The sequence below is a fragment of the Pagrus pagrus genome, assembly GCF_965226575.1.
Source record: "Pagrus pagrus genome assembly, chromosome: 16".
NCBI classification, from domain to species: Eukaryota; Metazoa; Chordata; class Actinopteri; order Spariformes; family Sparidae; genus Pagrus; species Pagrus pagrus.
In genome coordinates this window covers 5,516,313-5,534,064 of record NC_140200.1, presented here as the reverse complement: position 1 = coordinate 5,534,064, position 17,752 = coordinate 5,516,313, and the positions used below count along the sequence as shown (strand labels likewise).

The 17,752-nt window shown below is 41.7% G+C and overlaps 2 protein-coding genes across 5 annotated transcripts in view; both read right to left on the bottom strand.

Moving 5' to 3' along the window:
- Positions 1-1,281: 1,281 nt before the first annotated feature.
- yy1b (YY1 transcription factor b) lies at positions 1,282-8,085 on the bottom strand. Of its 2 annotated transcripts, none has more exons than XM_084377810.1 (5): positions 7,395-8,085; positions 5,951-6,101; positions 4,549-4,609; positions 3,933-4,091; positions 1,282-2,178 (listed from the first exon to the last, which is right to left on the bottom strand). In XM_084377810.1, the coding sequence occupies exons 1-5, from the start codon at positions 7,948-7,950 to the stop codon at positions 1,996-1,998; spliced, it is 1,110 nt and encodes a 369-aa protein (XP_084233936.1). In that variant the 5' UTR covers positions 7,951-8,085; the 3' UTR covers positions 1,282-1,995. The 2 variants fall into 2 exon arrangements, with proteins under 2 accessions (XP_084233936.1, XP_084233937.1); XM_084377811.1 differs by having other exon boundaries at positions 5,951-6,113; positions 7,395-8,045.
- A 1,887-nt stretch (positions 8,086-9,972) lies between these two features.
- The window catches only part of evlb (Enah/Vasp-like b), a 48,496-nt gene continuing 40,716 nt past the window's right edge, over positions 9,973-17,752 (bottom strand). For 2 of the 3 annotated variants that reach the window (XM_084377932.1, XM_084377930.1), the window contains exons 4-13: positions 17,445-17,511; positions 14,405-14,472; positions 14,023-14,267; positions 13,759-13,862; positions 13,500-13,539; positions 13,263-13,314; positions 13,005-13,062; positions 12,860-12,920; positions 12,582-12,639; positions 9,973-11,036 (exon numbers count right to left, since the gene is read on the bottom strand). In XM_084377932.1, coding sequence (XP_084234058.1) covers positions 10,999-11,036; positions 12,582-12,639; positions 12,860-12,920; positions 13,005-13,062; positions 13,263-13,314; positions 13,500-13,539; positions 13,759-13,862; positions 14,023-14,267; positions 14,405-14,472; positions 17,445-17,511 — 791 coding nt within the window. In that variant the 3' untranslated portion in view covers positions 9,973-10,998. The remainder of the gene's footprint in view (positions 11,037-12,581; positions 12,640-12,859; positions 12,921-13,004; positions 13,063-13,262; positions 13,315-13,499; positions 13,540-13,758; positions 13,863-14,022; positions 14,268-14,404; positions 14,473-17,444; positions 17,512-17,752) is intronic. The other variant, XM_084377931.1, reaches the window with a different exon arrangement.

Below are 17,752 nucleotides of genomic sequence, written 5' to 3'. Positions count from 1 at the left end.
ATATATATATATGAATACTCATGCATTAGAAATTGTACTTAAGTAAGCGAGTATTAAATATAAAAGCATGCAGAATGACTGGTGTCAGTGTTACATCATTGTTTAATCGGATATTTAATGCTGATGTATTAACATGTCAGCGGTATTTTAATGTTGAGGCCAGCCTGCTTGAAGTGGAGCTAAACTTTAACTGCTTTATATTTTATATACAATGGAGTTTATGTCACAAACTGATCAACAGTATGTGTTTTTTTCATGTAAAATATCTAGCTTTATTTATATTAATGTTTGCAACCTGCAAAGTAAAGAGTAGCCTAACATTGGTGTTCAAATACAGTGGAGTATGTAGGTCAGAAGTATATCTTATCACAGAAATACTCAAGTAAAATACATTTGTCTATTATTTGATGTACAGTACTTAGTTAAGTCTTTAATTTTGCCTGTGGGGGACCCCCAGATGCCCAGAGCTATGTGGGCGCCCACCGATGTTGACTCCATAGCTCCAGCCTTGATGTGAAAGCTGATCTTAGTATATGACTGGTGTGAAATTTAATGAAAGGCTTTCTCAGATAAACACATTCACAGCACAACAGTGTGATCTGCTTTAATTATGGTTGTCAGTGGTGGTAATATTAGGGCTGCAATTGACTATCGCTTTCAGTTATTTTCTCAAAGCTATTGTCTGTTTAAGATATTTAAAAATGTGAAAACCACTGATTACATTAATTTCCCAAAGCCCAAGTCTTTGCATTTCTCATTTTATCTTACCGTCAATGCAAACTCAAGATATTCAATTTATTACAAAGACAAGCAGCAAATGCTCACATTTGTGAAGCTGCGATTACAGAATGTTAAACATTTTTTACTCGATAACTGAATTTCGTGATTTAATATCAAAAGATTTCCCAATTAACTTTTTAAATATACCTTCAGTCGTATTCAAAGGGGTAAAATATGCCAAAACATGCAGCACAGAGTCCGTGTGTCAGAAGGAAGTCGTCTCAAACGAACAACAAAAGGATACACTTGTTAAAAGCTTGTGTATATTTCCACAGGGTTGGAATGACCCAGTTTATTGTGGGCAGTTGAGATACATGTGTGTAAATATCAACAAAGGAAGTTAATGGTTGACGTCTGTACATTACATTCTAACAAAGAAAGTGATGGTCTCGCAGTCAAATTCAATGTGCGCTCCAGATACTTCAACTGAGTCACGCTCCGAATAAGTTTATATTACTCATTCATCTGTGTAAAGACAGTTCATAGAAAATATAAAGCAACTCATGACTAAAAGTTTAATTGGTTAACACTTTAAATCACACCTCTATCTATGTCTACATAATTTCAATACAGCCATACAATACAAGTATACAAGGTTATTTTGTGGTTAGAGAAAAATACAACCAAAGGTATGGAAATGCAAACATACAGCTGTTTTTTTAAACTTCTCATACATGTGAAACGGGTCACACGAGGCCAGGAGGCCCTTTGTATCATAGGTACGATCTCGTAATGCAGGAGGAAACAAAAAAAAAAAAAAGAAATCACCATTGTACTAAACATAGCCTGAGTCAAGTGTACAATATGCACACTTGAGGAAAATAAAAGCTATGTGAGAAAATAAAAATACTAATAGATTGCTGCTTCTCTCCTCACTCTGGTAAAAATAAGTCTCTGATGTTTGTCCATGAGTTCCATCTTCTGGCAGCCGACTGCCACTGGAGAAACAAAGGGACCGTGTTGGCTGGGGCTTCGGGGAGTAATCAGTGTGTTCCTCATCCAATATGACAGCAGAAGAGAGGGGGACGCAGGACGACTAGCTGAATTTCAGTGTTTTTAAGTTTTGCTTCTTCTTTAATCCATCAGATTTTTTCATATAAATCAGTAAGTCTCAAGCTTTTCATTCCGTCTTTGAAAGAGGTTTCACGTGTGCCGCCAGGACGCTGCGCTCTTCTTTCCTCCAATCGGCGTGGCCTGACGCTGGTGGATGGGCTCTCATTGGTTATTTTTGGCTTTGGCGTGTGTGAGGATGTGGGACTTTAGGTTGGTCGACTGCGCGAACTTCTTATTGCAGCCGTCGAAGGGGCAGACGTAGGGTCGGTCTCCAGTGTGGATCCGCACGTGCGTGCGCAGGTTGAAGTCCAGAGAAAACCGTTTCCCGCAGCCTTCAAAGGTACACTGAAAGAAGAAGAGGAGATCGGAGGAGTCAGTCTTCACATTGATCATGCAGCAGTGTGCCTCCTGGGCTTAACTGACAATTTGTTAAACGTCTCCCTCAAACGCCGACTGTCCAATCACTCTTGAACTCTTGCCCCTTGAATTTTAAGAAGTTTAACACTGCAGCCAGCATTTATGTTTACGATCTCGCTAAGAGGATTAAAAAACTAACAGGATTCCTTGGTCAATCTGGATGTTTTAAAAATGTTATTTCATTTTAGTTGTTGGCCTTTTAGCCTTTTATTGGATAGTGCAGCTGAAGAGAGGGCTGACATTCAGCAAAGGGCTCATGGTTGGACTCCTGAATACATGGGGCACGCACACTCTATTGTTTTTATCTTAATGGTAATTTTATGTTTTACTCGGCTTAATCTCTCTTGATGTATTCACATATTATATTGTCTCCGTTCAAATATTTTATGACTCTTATGAATGTCTGTTCATTCTACATACATAAAGTCTAAAAAACTAAATAAATCAATAACAAAAAACTCCAGCCAATTCACCCAAAACACATTGGTGTTCATCCTTTAAGTCTTTTCTCTCATCATGTTAAAGTAAAAAATACATGTTGTACACAGCATGTATACATATTTTAATTTTATGTTTTCTTTTTGTTTGTTTTTACTCGTTACTTTCAGTCATTATTCTTAATTACTGGTCTTAGTCATCGTTACAGTCACTGTCTGATGTGGCTGCTTGTTGACGTCTGTTTTACTGTTAGTTTTATTTTGTATCATGTGTTTTATTCCTCAAAAAGCCTAACCATGGACAGGGAAGTCAAACTAGCCACAGCTGGAAGACGAATCCACGTTGCATCAGTTGCATGTTAATCAGATGTGACAATGCCTTCATGTATTGACCCTGTCGAATAAACTGATAAAAAAGATAAATGCTGTGTGATGGCACATCGTGAGCAGCCACACAGGATGGCGTAAGATCTCATATTTTCCCTACCAAACTGCTTTGGCACTGCAATACAAAACCAATCCTGAATCTCTTCTCAATCAGTTGGTGAGTGTGCTGACTTTTCACCTGTAGCAACCAGCTTCAGTCTGTGTTTTAGCACGATATTGTGTTTGTAACATGATACATCGACCTTCATTTACGGGATTCTGGTTTTAAGATACGAGCCAGATGGAAAAGTTGTTTTCCACCAATTTATGGAGCTAATGTTAGCTCAATTAGAGAGCTACTTAGCTACAGCTGTTAGCGTCAACAGCTGTCATTTCAGCCCGCAAAACCGACAGCTGTGGAGCAGCAATGAGAAGCCTGCTTTTGTCTGCATCTCTGTGAAAACAAAGACCCACTGTTTCAAAACACTTTCGAGAACTGGTGGTTAATCTGCATCGTTATCATTGAACGCCACGTATGTGCAAGAAGAGACGGGCTTTGGGATTGAACGACAGCCAATCAAAACAAACACATTTAAATGCCAAACTACCAGCCAAGTTACATTATTTTGATTGAGATACGTTGGTGTTTATAAAGTGTACAGTTCATGTGGAGCAGGTTTTAAGATCAGGCAAAGTTCTCCTTGCATTCATTATTGATGGTGATATATTCAGAGCCCCATGAGCCAACATTTACATATCATCCCATTCTCCTTAGCTTGATTTTGGCTTCAAACTGCGATGGGCTTATGTGCTTAAAATGTACAAATATAGTGAGTGTATCAGCATGCGGAGGAGTGTGAAGTTCGTCCAGATGCCAACCTGGAAGGGTTTCTCCCCCGTGTGAACAAGTTGGTGACGTTTGAGTTTGGAGCTCTCGACGAACGCCTTGCCGCACTCGGCGCAGACGTGCACGCGCGGGCCGTGGGTGTGGAGATGCTTCCTCATGGCTGAGTTATCCCTGAACATCTTTGTGCAGCCCTGGGGATCAGAGAAAGTGCAGGACAGAGTTGACAAACAGTGCAGACGGGCAAATAATGTGAAGTTTCTTTGTAGCGGGCTTGTAAACTGTGAAGTGCTGCACCAAAAGGGGTTTTGTTTCCTTGTACACAAACATAAATGTCAAGTGTCCTCGGCATTCTCTGTTGTTTCTGTTAATCAGGTTCAAATCCTGAAAAGAAGTGGCGCTGCCTCTTTTATTCCCTTGAAGTGCTAATGTACCGTTAACGGCTTCAGCCTCCTTTACATTAGCTAAACACGTCGAGTTCAGATGAGGTTTGATTGTTCTTGTAAGTACATGAAAATCAATTCACTCGAGTGCTCTTTTCACTTTCAAATAAGTGTTCAATTACACAGAAAGCAAGACTATCAAGCTATTTACTCTTATTTCAGCAAAGTGGTGACAAAGCTCCTTTGGGGACAAAATCGTTAAACTCACTTTATGAGGGCAAGCTATCGTCCGGGGAGCATCGTCCTCTTTGACTTTCCTGGGCTTCATCCTGTTTAGAAAAAAAACAAATGGGCACATTTTGAAGCTTTTAAACAAACAAAAACACGAGGAACACAACATCCTTGTAACACAAACACTCATGTCATCCAGTTTTAATGTTGATTTTTTCAGTTAATCAATAACCAGTATCAGTAAGAGCCAGTCTGTTTGAGCAGATGTATCCCCCCTTGACATTTCACCCTGTGATGAAACATGTTAACAGGAAAGTTATTATGGTAAACAGTTACATAATGACGCTGCTTTCCATTTGGATGACCTGCACTTAAAAAAGCTAAAAAGCTGAAGTGGTTAGTTGATTAATCTGCAACAATTTTAATAATTACTCTTTGTTAGAGCTCCTCAACTGTTAATATTAGCTTTTTTTAATCTTTGGTTTTAAGCTTCTGGTTGAACAAAATAAGCCATTTCATTTTCATTTTTCATTATTTCCTGACATTGTACAGACTATACAATTCAAACAAAAAGACTGGGTGATTAATCAGCAGAAAAAATAATAACAGGCCTTTCTTCTTCTTCTAACTCAACAGACGCCCCCAAAACACAACCTGATTTTGGGCAGCACCAAAAAATGAGTGTAACGTGTCTACAGAATACTTGCTTTAGGCCGACTTCAGTATGTGGTCATAACAATGATACAACTTATATTATATCAAACATAAATCAACATGCAGACACACAAACATTCCTACATTGATTTAATTTTTTTAATTATATTTAATATACATGTAAATCTTTTTTAATCTTGTGTTTCTTGGAACATTTATATCATTATTTATCATTTTTATTTTTACAATCATTCAGAAGTGTTCCCCATATTTTTATATTTACTGTTAACTGTCTATATCTATTATTATTTATTGCACAGAGTGTCCCACTTTGCACACATATTGTTTGAGTGTGTAACAAATAAATGACTGAACCTTAAAAGGGGCATCATGTAGTTTTAGAGAAGAAATTCAAACTCAGAATTTTAATATTTACAATATAAATGAGCTAATAATGCAAAGTCAGAAATATACATTTTTTCCATAACTGAATGAACAAGCTGTTCTCAGAGGAAAATAAGGTCCCAGAACACTGTTTGAAGCTAGAAGGTGGCAGGGTCCGCCACATATGAACAAAATAAAACAGTATGAAATCAATGAAGATCTTTCTCTCCTGAAATTTCTTTCCCAAAACTACATAGTGTACCTTTAAATCTTGGGAGTACATAAATTTACTATATTTCACCTTTGTGATTTAATGGGGCTTCACAATGACTGTCTCCTCGGGAAACATGTGTTTGCATTTGGGAACCAGTTCTGCACCAGAGACCCGGACACACACTCACCTGGCAAACTCAGCCAGCTGTTTTGGGTCTGAGAGGTCGATCCCTGGGATGCCACCAGGGGGAAGCTTCTTCCCTGTCATGTATTCGGAGTAATCCGGAGGGGAGTTCTCCCCGACGATCTGCTCCTCCACCACTGACTCATGGTCAATGTCTTTATTATCATCTAGAAATACATTACAGAGACTGAACCGATAACATAGTGGTTTTTCCTTAGCTACAAGTCTGAGGGAGGGCAGAAACACCTGCAGCTGCCTCGTCCACAGTAGTGGTGCATTATTTACTTTACTGTAATATCCTGCACATTATTTTTTGCAGGTTTCTACATTGTAAAGCTAATAGTACCTGAACATGCAAAACAACAGAGGACAACATAAAGACAAGTTAAGCAGAGCTACAACCAACAGAAAGGAAAAATATTAAAACTTATGTTCATTTCGACTATAATTTCACTAAAAGGTGAGATTTTTGCAAGTACAGGAAATAACAGCTGAAGGAAATATATCTAAACCCTGGCTGAGAGACATGTACTTGTAATTTATATTTAAAAAAATATATAATGCATCAGCAAACTAATGCATGGACTCCCTCACTAGAGTAAAATAAGCAAAACATACAAAGTACAAGTACTTTAAACCAACCAGCAGAGTGCACTAAAAATAGCTTGTGTCCTCAATAACAACACGAACAGGTAAACTGTCAGTTACATGCATCCTGCCCAGACTGTGTCTTAACCTGTGCAACATCACGAGCACCCTCAGATAAATCTCTCCCTCTTTTAAGCCATTTTTTTCCCCAGGACTGATTGATCACCCACAGATCGATATTACTCTGCCACAGCAGCAGCACACTGCACAGAGGCAGCAGCAGCAGCAGCTAGCCTGACGCAGACGCAAAGCGAGCCGTCTGCTGAGCTACCACCAACGGCTACCGGAGCTAACTGCTAAACCGTTTACAGACCCTGACTCACCATTTCACGCACATTAAACGTTCACACGCTCCCTCCGACCCTCCGGCGGTACTTTAGACATAGCTAAGCCCCATATTCTCCTCAGTTTCGCGGCCTGCACACCTCTCAGACCGTGCTATCTATGTTTCTCTCTCCCCCCCACCCCACAACACAACCCCCCTCAAGCACCGCCGCCATCTCTGCCTGACCGCGACTATCGCCATTTTTTCGGGGCCGCCGCCATACTTACTAGTCTCGGGGAATATGGCGGCGCCCAGCAACACCTAAAACATGGCCTCCCTTCAAAACAAAAACATTTCGCTTGTGGTGCGATCGGGTTTCGCATCGAAAACGTGCATTATTTGTCGCTTTTCACAGCGGTGCAACGGAGCACTCCAGGAACTAGTCTGGTGCAGCAGGACAACGCCCAGGCAACGAGGCCTCATGCAACGGCTAACAACGGATCTGACAGAACAACACAGAGCTGGCGCTACTTACCCGAAGCCCACATCGTGACAGAAAATTCCCCCTCCAGTGTCTTTATTTGCACCTGCTTCTGTTCCCATTTTCTTCCGCCGGCCTCCGCTCCGCTTAAATAGCTCTTTTTGCCCGCTTTCTTGCCCCCGGCGCCGCCTCCCCGTTTCACCCGACCCACTGAGCTCTTCCCAGCCACAGTCACCAAAGTCTGCTCGATGTACTCGTCCTCCACCCCCGGAGCCGGCACCGGGATGAGGATCTGGTCCTCGAACCCGCTGCCGCCGTCCGTGTGCAGGTCCGAGTCATCCCCACCGACCACCTCCTCCCGGGTCTGGACCAGGATCACCTCCTGATGGTGGTGGTGGTGGATCGAGTTGGGGTCGTCCGTGACCAGCGGCTGGAGCGCGATCATGGGCTGCCCGTCGTCGTCGTCGTCGTCGTCGTCATCCCCGCCGACCACCGTGGTCTCGATAGTCTCCACCGGTATCGTTTCCACCTCTATCTCGTGGAGCTCCACGATCTCGGCCGGCATCTCCGAGCCGTCTGTCTCAATGTACAGAGTATCTCCTGATGCCATGTTGAATTCCGCCAGCTTGCCTCTCTCATTCACGCCGTGTTGTGCTCCTTTTTTTTGGACCTCACAAACACACTCACACACCCCCGGCGCTGCTCCTGCCTCCGTCTCTTCTCCCTCTTCTTCGATAACAACTCTCTTCACTCCGTCCCACGCCACTTCTCGTCGCCACTATGCTCTCCAGCCCCGAAACATCGCGAGACTTGGGTGAACCCAGCGTTCCACAGTGCCGCTGGTTGAAGCGGTGGTGCCAGGGGGTTCCCAAACTGTGTTGACACGAGGTTTAGTTATATTTATCACAAAAAACAGTTATCTAAACCAGGTTTTTTTAAATAAGAGAGAAGATTTTTCTTTTATAATTGATTTAACTGGTAAATTACATAACGACTGATCAAAGTGTTCTAGAAATAAGGGGTGTAATTAGGCCATTATTGAACTTCAGACTCAGGCTAGATGGTGTTTTTATGAAATCAAATGAGGATTTTGACAGTGAAATGTAGCAATATAAATAGCAGTTTTCCGTCACACATGATTAGATCCCCGAATTATATAATAAAAGTAGCTTACTCAGCTTTTTTAAGATGGAAAACCCAAGTATTCATGTTGAATGGGATGAAATGGGAAAGAAAGCTTTGCAAACCCAGCAAACTTTTTGATCGATCATTTAACTGGCTTTACTTTACCTTTTGTTTAACAGAAACTTGCATTTTCCCCCTCATCAAATAAAAGAGTTTATTAGGAGTCAAGCTTTAATTATCAGTTCTGTTAACTCAAGTATACAGTAAGGCGATAAATCAACTCCGCGCTCGCTGCATCACTTTCGTCTATGATTAGATCAATAGAATGATAATCTAAATATAGTGACACTGACTGTAGACATACATGGGTGGCCAATTAAAGGAAAAACACTGCTGCTGCACTGCTCTCTATGGGCTCAGTCCTCCCAGCATGATGCATCCACACCTCAGTCAGTGATGATGCTTCAGCAGATTTTGCCACCCTGTGAATCACACTGCACTTTCTCAAGAGTTTGCACACTTTATTGACATTGTAGCCTGCAGTGTTCTGATCAACCTGCCCAAATATTGTGTGTACACGACAAAGCTGTGGCTGTTATGTAGCGATTTTAAAGGGGCACTGTTTCGTTTCGGAGAAGAAATTCATACTCTGAATTCTAATATTTACAATATTTATGAGGTTATAATGCAAATTAGAAATATCTATCTTTTCCATAACCTGATAAACAAACCCCAGAACACTGTTTTAAGCTAGAAAGGTGGCAGGGTCTGCCACATATAAAGAAAGTTAAACACCACAGATCGTGTTGTCTTTTAAGGTCATTTTGTTTATTAGCCATAAAAACAAGAATAGTTTATTAGTTTGTTTAGGCATTAAAAAAATCAGTTAATGAAGATTTTTCTCTTCTGATTAAAATGTCTTCCCCAAAACTACATAATGCACCTTTAAAAATACGTTTCAATAAAGTAAAATGAGAACATATTTCACCTTCCTGTCTCCATGTTGCGGCCAAATGCATCCAGTTGATGGTAGAAATATAATATTTAGGTATATGCTAGAGCTGATAAAGTTTGTTGTGCGTGTTAAGATGCTGCAGCAAATAGGGAACACAGCAGAAGCCTGTGGTTGAATCTGTGAAGTGGTGTTATAGTGAATTTTACATATGCAGAAAATTACAACAACGCTTTCATAAACACCCAGTAGATAAATGAACTAATTCATACAGAATCTACGACATTAATTGGTGATTTGGGTTCATCTTTTGAATCTGCTTAACAGATATTTTTGCAGGATCCTTCATTGTGTGCAACACTCGAATAACACAATAAGGTTGCACAGAAGCGGCTCAGATGTTTCACACTTCACACTCTCGGCGCTGCACCAGCTGATATTTATGGCACCTATTCAAAGAGCCCGTGTTTCTGTGCTGGAAAAGAAAAATTACAGTCGGACAACAAAAAAGCACCAGACAGCCAAACAAGCACAAAAGGAAAAGAGACGGCCTCGTTTATCCAAGACATTGTTCACAGTTTTATTTGAATTCATTTTTAAACTTGGTGCGTTTCTTTTTTTTTTGTTTTTTTTTGTCGTTGTTGTCAAACCAGGAAGCACTTTGTCATAAAAGGAGAGAATAAAATGAACAATACTTCACCATATCCTTGCAGCCAATAAACATTTTATTAACAACATGATCACAAATACTCTAGTGTATTATTTAATTTTTTTTTTTTTTCGTTTATAAGATTGCAATATCCAAAGAAGTTTATTCCACCCTCGGTTTTTCAGGTCAGAGCCTGTTTTTTTCTGCCGTGGTTCCACACATATCTGTGTTGGCGAAAAAGGATAAAAAACCTTTTTAAAAAAAACATTTCAGGTTATAGATGATGAGAAAAAACACTTTTTGGATGTGCTTGCAACTGTATCTAAAACAAAAAAAACAAATGAAAACAACCAATATAAAATACAAAAGGCTGACATAAAATGATGTGCAATAACAAAGATCGACATTATCATTACTATCATATTCTCATTATCACTTCCTCATTGTTACCATTGCACTCACTACACTACTACTACTCATATTAACAGTACATTGACAATCATAAAAATGATAGTGACGATAATGAAAATGATAGTAATAATAATTAAAAAAAAGCTGTGAAAAAACAAAACCAATAAAATAAGTTTTATCCGTTTTCCTTTGGGCCGAGGACAGAGGGCGAGCTGGGCGAACGAACAGACAGAAAATGTTAAGAAATCAGAGTAATCAGTGCGAGGGTGTGCCCCGTTCACGTCCGTCTCTCCCCACAAACAAACCAAACGTTAACACAGACATGTCTGAGGTGTTACAGCAACGTTGCCGCGTTGCTTCAACACCACAGCTGAAACAGGATGAGCAGATGTCACAGTTTGGGCCTCCGTTCCCGACTTCTCTTCCTCCTCCTCCTCCTCTTCCTCCTCAGGGCCACAGCAGCTACTGCAGGGGCAATGTTTTCGAAAAGGTGGTTCATGTCGGGGAGTGTCTCTGAGAGATTATGTCGTGCTAATTCGACTGAGTTCATGTCTAATGGCTGCAGACAGAGGAGAGAAAACAGGGACAACGTTAGGTTTGATAATGCAGCACAGATTAATAAAAATGCTCAGTGCATAACACCCAGTTTACATTGTTGTCAGTGGGGACATGAGGTGACAGTTTAGTCATGACAAGCTGGAGTAAACCTACATATCCTGTGACACCAGCTCTGTAGGGAGTGTTATGGAAAATGTAGGATCCAGTGTTTTGGAAGCTTGAGCTACAAAACAGACTGAAAGTTGGGATAATCCGGGTTTCTGCTGCTTCAATTGTGGGCGTTCAGTTTAAAGAGGCAGTGAGCGATTCTGGAGAAAGATAGTGGATTGTTGAGGTTGTCAAAATTGTGGTATTTGATGATGTAGGAGCGAGATGTGTTGGTATTTATTGACCTAAGAGTAGGACTCAGTAATTATCCTTTTACCAGAATCGCTTACACAAAGGGAGTGTTACCTCGTTCGGTGTTAAGGACGCCATTACCCCGCTACATCTTTACTTAGCAAATAGTTGCTTGCTGCTATATTAATGTTCAAAATCTCATATGTGGCACCTTAAAGATCTGTCCCCTGAGTGAAAGAGTAAAGACAATGTATAAACCACTAATTGACTGCAAACGACCCTGTCAGTATAAACATTCCTGTGATGCAGGTTGTTTATTCCTGTGTGTGCCTATTTTAAACCATTGACTGACAACGTGATCACCCACAGTATTCATATTTGTCCTTGATGAGTCATCACATTATGAGTCAACGTTATCATTACATCGTCTTTCAAAACATGGTACCTTGGTACTTAATCGAATGAATTGTCAGTTGCAGTTTATTAAGGATTAGTCTGCGAAGTTATTATTCTATACTGTTATTCTACTGTGTGATATAATCATATGTCTGATACATGTGCTACAGTCAATATAACACAACATTTAGTCAATTATCAGGATTATTTTGTAATGAACTCTAATTTTAATTACAATATGGTAAAAATATATGTATCAGGATCTTTTGTATTGCAATCTTCTATCATAATAAACACTTTATTCTATAATGTACAGTAATATTTATCCTTAGGTAATGTATTATTATTATATATTGTATAATATATGTGTTACTATATGTGTCTCTAATGTTATATTCGTGAGTTAATACAAACATGTCTGGTCTGCAGAGGACATTATTCAGGAGTTTTTAATCCTACATGAATACATTCGAACACACACTATATTTAGCCAATTCAGATGTCATTTTATTATAGTTACACAATCAGTGTAGCTGCATTATCCATTCATTTATTCACAATGACACACAAATGGCTCTGGTAATGACTCTTATAAGTGAGCTGTTGATGTATCCAGTTTCCATGTTCAGGTTTCTGTGACTCTAGTGCGACCTAGTGGCCACAGCCCCACATAACGACCCGGCTCCCCATCATCCCACCGGTTGGATTTTCCAATTAAATAATCATTAGCATAAATTAGCAGCGAGACAGTGTTCCTAAATGATGACTGATTATCCCTCGTGAGCGTTTTTCAAGAGCAAATTAAACATACCATCAATGATTTCATCCTTCACTTTGTGCAATTCACGAAACACCTCTTCCAAGATTTCCTGATGGCGGACAAAACAAATAGATACAGATACATCAGTGTTCATAACACATCACATATTTCTTTATTCACTTGAACTCTCTCTACAAGGAAGCAAACCACCTCTGACAAACAGATTATTTTTGTTGTCACAGGCCAAAACATAAGGGAGATTAAAACACACACATCGCTCTTTCAAACTTTGTCTCGTGGTCGGCTGGAGTTCAGCGTATTTTCTTTACCTGTTTCATTCTGTCAAGGTCTAACGAGTCTGTGTCACTGCCACCTCCCCCGGGCCGTACCCTGCACGATACAGAAATCATTCTCCGTTAGATTCACTTGTCACTGTTCTGCTTCACAGACACGTATCCGATGGGCTGCGCTCACCTTGAAACCATCGACCTGTCTGCGGAGTTAGCCCGGTCCCACGGCTTCTTTGCACCATCTAGACGACAGAAAAACCAGCAGGGGTTCACTGATATGTCAACATAACAGACATACAGACTGATACTCTCTGCTCAGTCATCATTATCACCACCATCATCATCATCATCAGTCTCCTGGAGGAGGTTTTTCTTCAGATAACAAAAAACACAGATGCATTTTGTGACGTTGTGATGTAGCTGACTGCTCAGTTTTCCCCACCTGTGGCGTTCTGTCCACTCCGGGTGCTGGGTGACGGACAATTTGGGTCATCCTAAAGGCAGACGCAAGGATTAATAAGTATCACAATCATCATCGCCTTCAGCAATCCCACCTGTTTCCTTTATCTGACTGCAAAGTTCGTTATTATGCTCGTCTTATTACCACCAACATCATCATGATCCCTACCGACACCAGCCTAATGAATCAATAACCACCGCTGTTTTTCCATCCACTCACATTTTGGCTGTCCTCGGGCTTCTCTGAAGCTGCTTTCCTTCTGGGGAGAAAGAAGAAGCCTCAAGTAAGATCAGGGCATCTCATCCACACCCATGAATGTCAATCGTTTAAACAAGTGTCGTAATAATAGTAATAATAACGACTAATGAATCCTGAACCACACATCGATTAAAGGCTTTAATTATCAATTATGTCTGACTGTGGCCGCAGGATATCAATGCAAAATGCTTTTGTGGTTTTCTCAACTCAGTGCTCTGACCTTCGCGCCAACAGAGCGTTCATCTCCTCCATCAGTCCTCCTCCGCTTCCTCCACTCGTTCGGTTGGCTTCGTTTTTGGCGCTTTGAGAGCTGCTGTCCTCAGGCTGAGGAGAGGAGAGGAGTTCAAATGTACTTGTTATTCTATGATATGTACAAATATTAAACTTTTCAATTATGTCAGTCAGGTCCGGTGAAGATAATCCAATTATGTCCTGCCTGACTTCATCAAAACATCAAAGCGGCAGTGATAAATTGTCGCCTCACTCTTTGAACACGGCGCAGTTTGGCTCCGGCGATCATAGCGGCAAGACCCGTCTGGGCCGGGGGCTCGTCCCCGTGGATCCCTCCGCCCATGGGAAGTGGAGGCGGCAGAGGAGGCTGGGGCGCCATGGCTGAAGGTGGCGGAGGTCCCGGCGGCGGTGGAGGAGGAGGAGGACCACCCATCATTGGCGGAGGCATCACTGGGGGGGCCACGGAGAGCACAGCAGGGTGGCCCTGGAAAGGAGAACCTGGAGGGGAAGTTTGACACGTGAAGTCTCAATCTGTCTCTATGCATCTGCACTCGTAACTGTGAAAAGCACTTTGATGATGAAAACCCATCTTACTGTATAAACTCCAGCTGATATGCGCTCTTTTATGTGAGTACCTGAGTTGGACGACCGTCGCTCCCGCTCCATGTGCGCCTGCATCTGCTGCTGCTGCTCCATCATCTGCCTAAAGGGACATGACGGAAACACTTAATGTCACGAATGTCACGCCTTTTCTGTGATTCTGCCACTTCATCGTGCTCAAGGAGCAGTGCAGCCAAGGAGAAAAGTCCCCCTGCTGAAAATAGTAAAAGTGGCAAGTAATCTAATAAAGCTCCAGACGCGGTAATAACAGCAGGATCCCCTGGGCAACAAGTGGCGACCAAACACACAGCACACAGAACAGAAGAGCAACATGTTTCCCCTTCATGAAGTTTCAAACATGGAGCATGAATGATTTATTCACGACCAATGTTCACTCTCCCTTCAGCTCTTCCTCTCAGACCAAATGCTCAGTTATGTTCAACAGCAAGTCGCTAACTTTGATCGCCTGTTGTTTTGTGCTGTCAGGTAGTTTACAAGGGATGTTAATGATTCATCGATTAATCAGAGGCAGGCACAAATACCATGAAAATATGATACTTGCTTTTCAAATATATACAAATAAACCACAAAATACTTGTATGAGAAAATGTATTTAATTAAAATACAAGTAATTTGTCATTTAAAAAATGAACAGCGACGGACAGGAGTGCCGTAATTAAAATGAAGCCATTATTTTGTGTTATTTTGCAGCTTTAACATCTTAAAGGTGCAAAATAGTTTTTTTATTCAGTTAATTCATTCGTGAAAATCAATCAGTGCATCTTTCCTTTCTTTCCCTAAACTACACAGCGCACCTTTCCCCCCAGATTCCCTACGTTTACACGTAGCAGCATAACATTATCCCAGCGTTTGAGCGTCCCACCCTGAGGTTGACGCCCAGAACTGGTTGAGGAAAACAAAGATTAATGATGCTGATGAAGGCCTCGTCAGCAAAACACAATGCCCTTTTCTCTCCAGCAGTACAACAAAGTTTAATGAAATGAAAAAAGTCTTTCCTTGTAGCTTGCTGCTGTTTAAGAGTTTACTTCACTTCCAGTGACTTGATTATTTTCTGAAAAACTGCATCTAAACTGTGGCAGATGGGCTGATTTCCTCTGCTGCTGTCATCGCGCTGAAGGCAGCTTTGATTTGTGCAGCTTGAAGACTTTACCTGACGTGAAGTCACCTCTCTGACATCCATACAACAACTGTTTTGGCATTTCTCTTCACTTTCCCCTGCACCTTTACAGCGCCAAGCAAACGTCTATCTCCTCTACTGTCCAAACCCATCTCGCTCTCTCCTTCATCTCCGTCCATCTCCCTCATCTCTCCTCACATCTCCCCCCGTCTTTGATGTGAGAAGCATATGTATGTCACGACTCAGGAGAGGGCGAGAGAAAGGAGACAGCTCGTGGACAGGAAGTGGAATTTTCCAGCTGTGCGTTGGAGAGCAGAAGTGCTGAGTTAGCAAACCTCCCCGATGTGACAGCAGTGCGCGCAGCAGGAGCAGAGCTGCTGAGCAACACTGTCCTGCGACCGCCGGAGAGAGTTGAATTAATTTACACACACACACACACACAAACACACAAACACATGCACACACAATCCCGAAATCCATGCGCACATAAGCACACAATCTCCCCACACAATCAGCGACCTAATCCTTTGTGCCAGAGGTACAGTTTAGCGGACACGGGATCAGAGAGAGCCGTAACTCCCATCATATTTGTTCTCTTAAGCCCTGGCATTTGGCATTCGGATGAACCAATAGGCTGGCCTGAAAATAGGTTTAAAAACAGCAACAAAGACCTAGTTGTGTCTCTGAGGAAGAGAAGCCACAGAGGGGAGAAACGCAGGCCGTTTGGTAAAGCGACGGATCATCGCCTCGAGCATCGTTTCAAATAGTAGACCGCCTCTGTGATTCAGAAGGAGGAATGTGTCTTAGCCCTTCTCCTAAAGCTCACAATCTTTATCCCACTGTTAACCACTGGAGTTTCAGTCCCACGAGGGGCGGCAGAGGGTATTAAAGCAGTAGAGGGATGAAAGAGAATAGGAATAAAAAGTCACTGAGGCCAGTCTGCCCGCTTATCTCAGTTCATATTCTGCGTGTGTGACAGGTTGTCAGACACATGCGACCGCACTCGCTACCATAATCCTAACCTCTAAACTCGTTTTGGACCGAGTTCACTTCAAGTTCATCCACCAGGCCTGAGGATTATTTCGCTAAATTTTCCCGAACGAGCCGTCCTACCTGCGCTACAATACAAGAGGTCTCACACAGGTAAACAGCTCAGAGGCAAGGCGGTGAATGTCACATCACGGCGGGGACGATCTAAATGTAGCTCGCGATCTTTTATCTCATCCTTTGGAGTATCGCTGCGAGTCTGAAAAAGCTTTTTGTTGTGAGCGACGGGATCCTTCATGAAAACACAGTGTTCAGCCACAGTGTCGATCGATTCACGAGAGACTTTCAGCATTTGTTTCTTTTGTCCATGCTTCTCTCACTGGTTTGAATGGAAAAAGTATGTGATTCAGACTTCAGCAAACACTTTAATCACAATCTGATGACAGCTGTGGGGCTGTTTGCTTAAGTCCACAGTTTTTAAGCATTCAAATCGCACTTTATATTCATATTCAAAGGGGCTGTAGTTAATATTTTTATATTAACAAGGCAACACATGACTAGTGTGTGTTAAGAGGGGCCACTAGTAGTTACATAACAGAGGATTATCACCCGACTGCACTTCCTGTCAGCTTTTACGGAGCGTTTTAGCGTCTGTCAGCTTATTGTTTTGGTTTTAGAGCCCATAATGGAGACTAGCTGGGGAACGTAGCTCGTGTGCAGCTACGTTCGAGAGCCAGATAACTCCCTCAGGAGTTCATGGAGAGCAAAAGGAGACTGAATATTGGACTTGCATTCACCAGGGTTGCTTCTGTATCTGCCAATTATCACCTCTTTGTGTTTACAGCTTGTTGTGTTCACAAAACAGTTAAAGGACCAGTGTGTAGGATACACACTGACACTTAATGTTACAGACAAGTAGCGAAGATTCCCGGGCGCTTTTTAATTTTTACCTCGCTCTCTGAGCTTCTATCTCGTCTGAAGTTGGTCCATTCTGGACTTGGCGCTGGACAGCCGGACCTGAAGAGGAGAAACAAAAAGCAGGGAGAGAGAAAGAGAGAGAGAGAGAGGGAGAGAGAGAGAGAGGCAGATAAAGTGAAGTTGAGCTTAATAATCCATTATGAGCTGTGTTCTGTTAATTGAAATTAGTCCCAGTTGAGACAATTAACCATCAAACGACAGGGAATTAGTCGATCATTATGTCCTCTTTCTTCTGTGGTGAGTAATGTGCAGTGAAAACCATATTAATCCCTCACTCTAG